General features: G+C 46.5%; 1 protein-coding gene across 3 annotated transcripts in view; it reads left to right on the forward strand.

Annotated features, from left to right (window-relative positions):
• CPPED1 (calcineurin like phosphoesterase domain containing 1) overlaps window positions 1–3,735 on the forward strand; it is a 111,166-nt gene extending 107,431 nt beyond the window's left edge. For all 3 annotated transcript variants that reach the window (XM_043560508.1, XM_043560510.1, XM_043560509.1), the window contains one exon: window positions 1,682–3,735. In XM_043560508.1, the coding sequence (XP_043416443.1) occupies window positions 1,682–1,911 (230 nt within the window). In that variant the 3' untranslated portion in view covers window positions 1,912–3,735. The remainder of the gene's footprint in view (window positions 1–1,681) is intronic.
• The last annotated feature ends 7,032 nt before the right edge of the window (window positions 3,736–10,767 follow it).

A 10,767-nucleotide genomic window follows, 5' to 3' on the forward strand; every position in this document is an offset into this window, starting at 1 on the left:
TTGAGAGTTGTCTTTGTTTTATATTTTAATGGCTTGTCTTTTATCTCTGAGCTTTCGTTACCAATTATTCTCATTTCTTTCATGCCTGTTTTCTTTCCTAACATGTTGTTTTTCATAGATATTAGTCCTTTATCGAGGACCTTTTGATGCCTTAAACATAACTCATTTTAAGTATTTGTCAGGCAGTTTTATGTCATTCATTTCATCTGGAGTGAATTCATATTCCTGATTGAGGAGTCTGTAGACTGTCTTACTTAGCATGAGATTTCTTCACAGGTGGTGGGATTTTCTTCCAGATTCAATTTGAGTAAGACGTAATTTTTTTTTCTTTGGCTTTTCTTTCACTTTGTCTCTTGAATAGCTTCCTCCTGCCTGGTGGTTTGGGCTTCTCCACTCCAGCCCCATTTGGAACGAGGTCTTACAGTAGAGCTGGAAGGCCCTTGCCCACGGTAACACTGAGAAAACATGTCTCATTTCCTAGACTTGAGCCTATGTCTGTCCTTCCTTCCTAGACCCGTAGATCGCTACAAGCCCCAGCCCAGTAGTGTGCTCGAGACAGCTCCTCCTATCCAGCTCACGAAAACCAGTGATTAAATTTTAAGGAATTCTGTGAGCTCATTGTCAAACAACAATTACCAAAAATTAAATTCTCCAAACTCACCAGTGAATAAATTCTATTGAAAAGCAAAGGTAGTAAATACTCAAAACTGACTCTTTTCTAATTACCTTGCTACCTGTTGCTATTACAATGCTGCCAGGTTGCTCACGGCTTTTGTATCTGTGTGGCAAGAGGTGCCATAGAGTGATGTGCTCACCGCATGTTTTCCCACGTCTGGGTCAGTGACATCACGCGGGTGATTTGATAGCAGCCATGACGAGAGCGTTCACCCACAGAAATGAGTGAGCATTACAGATCGGTTCTCTTATTTTCTGGAGTACTTGTTAAAGACACCTGCACACCACTGCCCGGGCCCCAGACAGCGACGGTTTTCTGCATCCTCCTTCCATAGACAGAGGTCCCCAGGCCACCCCTCCTCCAAACAGGGGCCGGGCTTTATTTGCTCATTTCACAGAAACTGCTTTCAGTCTCTGTTACCCTACAGGAGCTTCATTCCCAGCAATACTGCAACCCCGCTCATTACTCTGCGTTTCTGTCTTGTTTCTCATCCGCAGAGCTCTTTATTTCGGTGCTGAGGCAACTTCTGTCCTTTGGTCTTTCTTTTTTTCTATCTTACCCACCATGGCTCTTGAGTGTGGGGAGGAGAAGGTACATTAAATGCTGAGCATGCTCTACTCTCTTGATTAGAACTCCATAAACATGATTTTTTGTAGACATTTAACTTGTCTCCTGTGGCTGTCGATAACAGGCCTCAGAATATTTCCTTCCGCTTCCTGTATCTCTCCCGAAGTCATTCACTTTATCTTCCTCCTCTCCCTTTGTTCCCTGGCACTTTCTTGCGCTGGTTATAACAAACGTGTTAATATGTTACATCGATGAATTATTCCCTGAAAGGATTGTGGATGTCACGAGGCTGCCTTCTCATTTCTTAGGCACTGAGTCAATATTACGCACTTAATTTAATAACATACCGTGTTGTGCCTAGAAGAAAACAGGGGAGTCCCCCAAGTTCCCTACATGGAAATCCTTGGCCCCCTAATGTCCTGTTCCCTCCCCCCGCAGGTGTCACAGCTGTGTTCTCAGGCCACTACCACAGGAATGCCGGGGGCACCTACCAGAACCTGGACATGGTGGTGTCATCTGCCATCGGATGCCAGCTGGGCCAGGACACCCACGGGCTCCGAGTCGTCGTGGTCACTGCCGAGAAAATCGTTCACCGCTACTACAGCTTGGATGAGCTGAGTGAGAAGGGGATAGAAGATGACCTCATGGGCCTGATGAAGGAAAAGTGATGGTGGCTGGCGATCTCGTGTTTCACTTCCCCTGGTTTTTTACTTTACCAGAAGCAGCAGGTACACACCGTCCCTTGTTGAAACGTAAAAGTTCTCCAAGCCGATGTGTGGATTTTTGTCCTTTTGCATAAATCAGAGAGCTGGGTCCTCTCCTCCTATCCTAAATTGTATTCAAAGTAGAACTTCCCTCCCTTTAAAAAAGAGAGGAGTTGGGGGAACTGGAAAATAAAAGAATAAATGATTCTAGCGTCTCTCTGCTTGGATGCTTGAATAAATTCTCCGAGTGCTGTGTCCCTCAGCTCTGCTTGTGAATTAGTGCTTGTGAATTAGCATGTGATAAATGTCTACCTGTCGACCTCCATCCCACCTTGATAGCCAAGTGTGGTCTTTGAAAATTCTGTGATCAGACCGCATCCGATCATACTAAATTGTGGTCACGACTCCCAAAGTGCTAGGCAAAACACGGGTCATCTCCTTTCCTTCCTAACAAAGCACATGACTGTAACCCATTAGAGCTACACAGGCTTGCTTTTACAAGGAGCTGGGTAGACCACATCTGCTACTAAATTTTGAGACTCCTGGCATTGTTGACAACGCGGTCGGTACAAGTCAAAGTTGAACTTGCCTTCTGGGTGACAAGAAAACCCTGCTTGGCACATGAACGGGCCATCTGTAGAAACCTCATCACAGAGACTAGAACTGAAGCCCCACACCCTGGCTTCATTCACATTCACGTCTGACAGCGTGGCGACCCTGCAGATTGGCATCCTCGTGGAATGGGAGTGGCCCTCCGCTTATGAGACTCTTCGCTGTGTCCACTTGGACAGAACAAGTGGGAGTTGCTATGGAGTTCTCCAAGGGAGCAAAGCAGAGACTCTGGTGGGGCAGGAATGGAGCTTTTGGCCACATCATCTAAATCAGCCCTGGCTTTGAGGAAATGCACCGTATTCCTTGACGAAGGAGCACGGGCGGTTTGAAATCAGTGTCATTTTTACGTGATCTCCTTTGCTGCTGCTTTGCCACCGCGACTGACCATGGCGCGATCTTGTCTGTCCCCCTGGCGGACGGGGAGCCTGGGCTGTCTGTCCTGCCGGGAATATTTCACAACGCCGTGCAATAGTGTGCTGGCATACGCATACAGATGGGCTGCAAAGTCCATTAAACCACAAGACTTTTGTGTTACAGAGTCTTAGTCAATGTGGCAAAACCGTGAGACATTAAATAGGAAGATAATTAGATATGTAAATTCATAAGGAAAAAAGATGAGAAGTTAATTATACTACAGATCCGTGATGCACCATAGCTCTTCGCTGTGTGGCACAAGAAAATTAGAATTTTTCAAAATTAGAATGCCCTTATTTTAGGACTTTGCTGCAGTCTTGATTTGTGTTCCATTTTTCTTTACAACAGGTGTGGATTGAGGAGGTCAGGAACAGCAGTTCAGTAAAAGGTGTAACTTTTTGTTTCATTTTATTTGGGGGAGGATATGGATTAAATTAAATGCAATGGAAATGAAACGTCTGAGTCTCCTTCCCCAGAAACCTAATATGTAAAAAAAATGATTCAGGATACAGCAAAGATATGCTAAGAATAGGGAATCCTATGAAATTCTAACCGTTTTTTTTAAGTAACCACCAATATTCCCTAATGGTAGTTGGTTCAGAAGAAGTTAGGAAATGATTTTGTAGATGAGTGTGTACCATTCTGATAATAGATAATTACCAATGTACTCACTTATGATTGCTTTTTCTTTAAAAGAAAAAAACACATTACAAAATAAGTGCCTTATACTCTGGAAAACAATAAAATACTCCATGATCCTAAGTGCTATGATTTTTAATGTTTATTATGTGCTAAGTACATTTTCAGTGCTCTCAGAGAGGTGGGGCTCACTTGGCCACAGTCATACAGCTCACCCGTGGGGAAGGAAGGGTTGAGATGCAGGCAGTCTGACGGCCTAGCCCGTGTTCCTTATTAACACTATCATCTCTCTTAGAAAACGTTTCTCACGGTGAGAGGTTTGCAGCAGCTTAGCCTGTGGCAACATGACAACATTCAGCACCTCTGACCACCTTTGCTGGACAATGACCCAGTATTAGCGGGAAGCCATGGGGCTTGATCCCAGGGTTTGCAAAGCCCGGACACCCCTTCTCTGACTGTACCAGATCCAGGGTGGCAAAGCCTGTCCAAGTTGTCCCAGGCAGAGAGTTTTCCCCGAGGATACTGGAAAACTCCTGTCTGGGAGGCCACAGGACACAGTTCTGCCCACAACAGTAAAGTACTCCGTGGGATGACGCTCACTGCTTGCTCGTGGTTCCTGCCCCCAGGAGTAGGAAAGCCATGGCTCTCTCAAGGCAAGCCATGCCACCCAGCGCTCCCCTTCCAATGCATCGTTTTCTTTGGCGGTAGAAATAAGGGCTGCTAAAAGGAGAAGGTTATTTAAGGAGACCTAACATGGGGTTCTCAAGACTCCAGCGGGCTTGCGGACGGGTTGGGGAGATACCTAACTGTGCTCACCTTTTTATAAGTAAGTGTATGTCTAGAATTCCGTCCTGTTTGCCCTCAGGTTGGAGAACAGGGGGGAAAGGTCTATAGTAAACCTTATGGAAGCGAGCAAACAGAACGTTTCATACTGTCTTGTGATTTTCAGCATTACCTGGTTGTCAGGCCCTGATAGAGAGTTACAGGGCAAACCCTAGTTTTAAGCCTGAATAATAACGCTAGGACCATTTCCCTTATGTAGTACAAAAGACACCAAGTTACATATAACTGTGGAAACTGTATTACACATAATACAGTGTAATAGTATAGTCTATATTCTCATCGAAATCTGTTGAGGAAAGGTAGCAAAAACATCATTTGCATTTACTTGAACTCTTAATACGTATTCCCCAAGTAGTGTCTAAAACAGCTTTGCGCAGTCGTGAAATTAAGTAGCGACATTGTATTGAGCTGGGGGGAAAAGGAAGATTTTGGAATAAACCATCAAGGCAAGTTCTATTAAAAGCTTGCACATAACCTTAGTAGTTTGGGTTACACATGCAAGAGATAGTACTTGACAGGTAATATTGATTTTTTTTTATAACTTCATAAAATACTGTCTTCTGTCATTGGAGAGCTCTTAGGGATATATATATGATTCTTTTGTTGGAATAATAATGACTTCTAACATCTTTCTAGGAAAGGTTTTACTGACTAAATTCTCTTTTTCCTTCCACGGATTTTTATTTCCATTATTTCTTTACCATTAGTGACCACGTACACATATACACTTATATACAGTTTGGGTGATTCCTTTAAAATTTTTTTTAAATGTTTATTTATTTTTGAGAGAGAGAGAGACAGAGACAGAGACAGAGCACAAGTGGGGGAGGGGCAGAGACAGAGGGAGACACAGAATCCAAATGAAGCAGGCTCCAGGCTCTGAGCTGTCAGCACAGAGCCTGACACAGGGCTCGAACTCATGAACCCTGAGATCATGACCTGAGCCAAAGTCAGATGCTTAATCGACTGAGCCACCCAGGTGCCCTGAGGATGTTTCCTTTAGATAAATCCTAAAGGACCCATGTAGATTAAAAAAACAAAAACAAAGCCTATGTAAATAAAGTGGATTGAACACGGAATAATCACAAGTTACCTTTCATTATTGTGTTCTGATACTTCTCTTTAAAAAGTAATTTTTTGGGCTCCTGAGTGGCTCAGTGGATTAAGCATCTATCTTAGGCTCAGGTCATGATCTCATGGTTCCTGATTTTGAACGCTGCGTCGGGCTCTGTGCTGACGGTGCGGAGCCTGCTTGGGATTTTCTCTCTCCCTCTCTCTCTGCCCCTCTCCTGCTCACGCTCTCTGTCTCCCTCTTAAAATAAATAAATAAACTTAAAAAAGAAATAAATGTGTGCAGCTTAGTGAAATGTATCTCAATAAAATTGTTTTAAAATAATTTAAAAAGAAGAGAGATTTATCCAGCTTGGGGGAAGGCAGTGTTTTCAGAAGGAGCATCATTTGCAGCCAAGGAGGCATTTTGTCATGTGAGGTACCTGTTTCCAGAGCTCCTGTGCCTCTGAAGACAGACCCAGGTTTGAACCCAGGCTCTCAGATTGTGAACCATGCTCACATGGTTTCTCTCGCAAGACTCGCTAACCTCCCTATACCTCAGTATCCGCACACTCCATCGGTTGGGACGCTTCCAGCCGATGGTAACAATATCAGATCAGAAAGGGCTTGATAAGTAAGGGGGTTGTTTTTCTCCCACAACATCAGTCCTGAGTCCGATGGTGGCTCTGGGATGTCTGAGCAGCGAAGCGTGTCAGCTCTGTGTTGATGGCTCCATGATTCCTACTGACAACATGGCCACCCAACTCCAAGCATCATTAAGTCCAAGACAGAAAGGGCTGGTGGGGTGGGTCTCTACCTGCAGAGTCACTTTTTCTATCCAAGAGGAAGTTTTCACCCAGAGGCCCTCAATGGATTCTGCATCGTAAGTCCCATTGTCCAGAAACAGAAATGTCACGAATACAACCCAACAGCCATCATAGTCACAGAAAAGAGACCCTAGGATAAAGGATGAGGCCCGCCGGTAATTGTGAAAGAGCACCTTGCTGTGCCCATGAAAGCCACACTGCATACAAACTGCTCAAGTGGCGAGGGGTGAGAAAGAAAAAGTGTCAGCAGAGACCAGCCTTTCCCAGGAACACAGGAGGGGAGGAGACTGAGAGTAAGTGGAGAAAAGTGCAGGTTGAGCAGCCTCGAGTGAGAACAAGGCTGAAAGTGGATGTGGAAAGGGACAATACCCAGTAGGACAAGGCCATTGGAAGGGGAAAGCAATGCGCTTGGGAGCACAGCCTTGCATGAGGTAAGAATGAAGAAGCCAAAACGGGTGATAAGGCTGAGAACATGGGTGGAGCCATGGGGTGACTGGCCGGCTGGCAGGTATAGCCCACTTCCTGCTGATGCCTTTCTCAGAAGGGCTCCGTGTCTGTGCTTCGCTGTGAAACAGGTAAGGCTTTCTGGACTGATGGCACAGTTCACCTTCGTCTCGTCAGGCAAAAGCCACCATCTGTGTATAACTGGTGACCATCTGGCTTTCATTGAAGCTCTGCCTCCAGGTGGGCCATATGGGATGCATTTTAGACGTTGAGGAAGAGTGAACGCAAGGTGTGGCTTACTCCCCGGCTGTAGAAAAAGTCTCTCCCCGGGCTTTGAAAGTGTTCTTTCAAGCTTTCAGGAAGAAATTAGATGATTTCATCTCTTATAACATCTTTGAAAGGCTCTCTGGATTTGCTTTTTTTAACACTACCAAACTGGAACATTGTGTCCCTAAGCACATATTTTAGCTGTCACAGATTTTGAAAAGCCATTTAAATGAAATCGTACTGTACTTGTCACGTAGTCCTGTACTCTCTTGATCTCCAGGGTTTGTTGGACGAGAGCACAAGATCCCGAGGACAGGAACAGTGTCTCGTTGGCCACTGTGTTCCTGTCCCCTGGCCCAGGACCTGGCACTCCTTATAAATATCTGTTGGCATACCTTCTCGGCAAGTATTCATCCATCCCAAACACACAGCCTGCGCCAAGCACCGGTGAACAGAAAGCAGCCTTCGACTTCAGCGAGGCAATTTAAATATTGATTTTCTTACGTCCCAGACAGCCGTCTCTGCTCCCTTCTGTCCTTAGGAAACAATCAGTACCAATAGCCTTAATGACTGCTTGTGTGATGGCAATCCCTACAGAAACCATTTTTAAGATGAGATGAACGTCTAAGCCTCTGTATTATATACTGTAAAGGCCAAGTGGACAGTGAAACATTGTCCCCAAGACAACTCGGCCATTTCCAAAATCGAGTTCATCCTTCTAAAAAACACTTCCTTGTCTACTCTTCCTCTCCTGGGCAAGTGGCAACGTCCCCCACTCACTCGTCTGCCCGGCATCAGAAACCCAGCGTCTACCTCTTCCCTCTGTCCAGGTGCCATGTTCCACCTCTCACAGCTACTGATGCCTCAGTGGCCCCTGGATCCTTGGTGCAGTCGGTGACAGCAGGGGCTTCAAAGGCAGACCCTGGCCCGAAATCCCTTCTGGGCCTCCAATGGTGGTCTGACTTAGGGTATTTGTAACTTCTGCAAACCTTGTCCACGCTCTTATCTGTGAAAGGAGGATAATAATGTACCTGGATGAGGATGGAGTGAAACAGTGTGGGTTGAGCCATTAGCCTAAGGCCACAACGCAGTGAGCGATCAGTAAGTGTCACCCCCACAGCCACAGCTGCCATTCGGGTCACCGAATCGTTGCCACGGCCTCCTGCCCGTCGCCTCTCTGCTTCTAAAATGTCTTGCCCCTTCCAGGCCAGGGAGGAAACGTTGTCCAGTAACCCGGAGGCCTTGAGCGGGTCATGTCCTGTTTGGGGGACTCAGTTTCTTTCTCTAGAAAATGGGTGCAATATAGCACCTTTCTCCATAAGGTTTAAATGAGCTGATTGCTGAATACATTAGCGTACTGTTAGGTGTAGAGTAAGCACGTGACGTATCATAATAACATGCTGACCATCATCAAACACCACACGCCTGGTTTCCCACCCCTACCCCAGTGCAGAGCCCAGCAGTGCATCGCAAGGCCCCTCGTGTGTTTTGCCTCCCAGACTGGCTCCTCAAACATGGAATTATATTCCGGAATTTCTAAGATGACATGGTTGCCAATAAACACAACAGGTGGCAAAAACGGGAAACAACAGGGCTGCGGAAAAGGCAGTTGTGATGAACAGCAAAGCAGCAGTTGGTGCTTTTCTAATTCATCCTCCAAAGGAAACAAGAAACTGCCTTCTGGTCACCAGGGAGGGGTCGCGGAGGCTCGGGGACGTCAGCTACGTCAGCTACACGGCTGGCCGTGCACGAACTCACCGAATGCTGACGACAACCCCACCAAGGTAAGTGCTTTTATTACCCCCATTTTACAGATGAAGAAACTGAAGCACAGAGACATTAAGGAACTTGCCCAGGATAGCACAGCTCAAGAGTGGCAGGGCCAATTCGTACCCAAGCCATGCGCTTAAAGTCTATGACTCACACACTGTAACAAGCCTCAAAGTGGCCTGAGGGGGTCTCGCCCTGGGGCAGCCCCCAACCCCGTGTGGTGTAAGGGGGGGGGAACAACACAGGTACCCCCTTAGCTGCACAGGCTGGACCCTGTTACCAAACAGGACCCCGGCCTGTCCTCCATCCAACATGGAGGTCCCTCTGGAGTCACAGACTGGAACACTAATTCTTTCCATCCTAAAATTACCTCTCCTTGACAAATGGAACACATTTTATCTATTTAATTATCCAATCAAGTACTTTTTTTTTCCCCCTCTCCAAGGAATTCTGGCAATAAAGTCACACACTCCCTAAGAGATCTCCAGCAGGGGGGGTGTCTGGGCCAACCGTACTCACCTAGGGAGACTCTAGCTCCTGGCACAGATGAAAAGAAAGTTTCATGTGCTTTATTTACTTCTCCCGACATAATTGGCCAGTGGAGTATAAATGCTGATGTCATGTCTAATTAGTGGCGGCCTCTGCTCTCCTGGTCGCGGTACCCCGTCTGGCTTGTTTGTGTGGATGGAGCAGTTTCATAGAGAGCGTCTTTATGAACTAGCCCTCCCATGGAGACGCTCTAATTATCATTCAAGAAAACAAGCTTTCTGATGTCGTGAAGACAGTTCGGCCGCATCTTCCCAACAGGGCTGATAATTGAAACACCCTTTCGGTGCATGATGGGCTTTTCTGAAGCCCATCTGATAACAATAGATCCTGGGGAACTAGAAATTAGGAACTCAGGACACCTTGCCATTCTTGGCTTCAGTTGGGTTCTTCATGGGCTCCGAAGCTAATCATCTGCATTGGGATGAACTCTGCCAAGCATCAGAAATTCAGATTAAACTGTCAGTGCAATCATCATGCCCCTGGGTACCATCTATTGTCATGAAATCAAACCCAGCAGAAAGGAAAACGGTTCAATACCTAAAGGATTAGAGCAGATACAAATATTAATTGATTCTGGTAAATTTCACAATATGCTTTTGTTTCAAAAGGAAAAAGGGTAGGGGAATAATTTGATCTCCCCGGTGGCAGGACTCCATTGAGCTTTGGAGAAGTAAAGACGTTTAACAAAATTAATTACGGCCTGAAAATGTCAGTCTGGCAACAATGCTGTCTTCCTGCTTCACATGATTCAGTTCCAGGAAATCTGAGAGAGAGAAGCCACGCACCAGCAGAGTGCCGCGGAGGCTCCTTCCAAGTTCTCACAATACCCTCTCCCTCTGTCAAAATTTTCCGTCGAAGCCCCTGGAGCTCCTGTTTCTCTGGAACAAATCCGCCTGCCTCTGCAGCCCCTTCTCTGGGCTCAGGACACCCTCATCCCCTCCTACTTGGCTGACCAATTTGCCTACTCTGAGTGCAAGCTGTCCCCTCCCCTCCGCATCCCCGCCGCGCCTCACACAGGTGACACTGGTGTGCTGCCAGTTACCCGCTTCGTATCCCCAACCCCGGCGCCCACACCGCTTTTTGCTCGCTTGTGCTCATTCTACTAATTCTCGGCCATGTCCTCTGCCCTGGGGATACACTTCAGGGCCCCTGGTCAATGACATCATCTACCAGTCTTCTGGCAACGCATCCCTCTTTTGTGGAAGGCTTTGGGACCTTATTAACAGTCTTCCTGTCCCCCCATCAAGTCTAACCTTCAACCAGGATGACTTAGTGGCCATGTGAACCACCCCCATGCCACTAACAGCTGTTGTTATCTGTGCAGCAGCCATTGCCCCTTCTGATTTTACTTTGCGAGGCCTCCCCTCCCCCGCTTTAGTCTGTGTTGTTTGGTTGCACTGGTCCC

The sequence above is a fragment of the Prionailurus bengalensis genome, chromosome E3, assembly GCF_016509475.1.
Source record: "Prionailurus bengalensis isolate Pbe53 chromosome E3, Fcat_Pben_1.1_paternal_pri, whole genome shotgun sequence".
Lineage (NCBI taxonomy): Eukaryota > Metazoa > Chordata > Mammalia > Carnivora > Felidae > Prionailurus > Prionailurus bengalensis.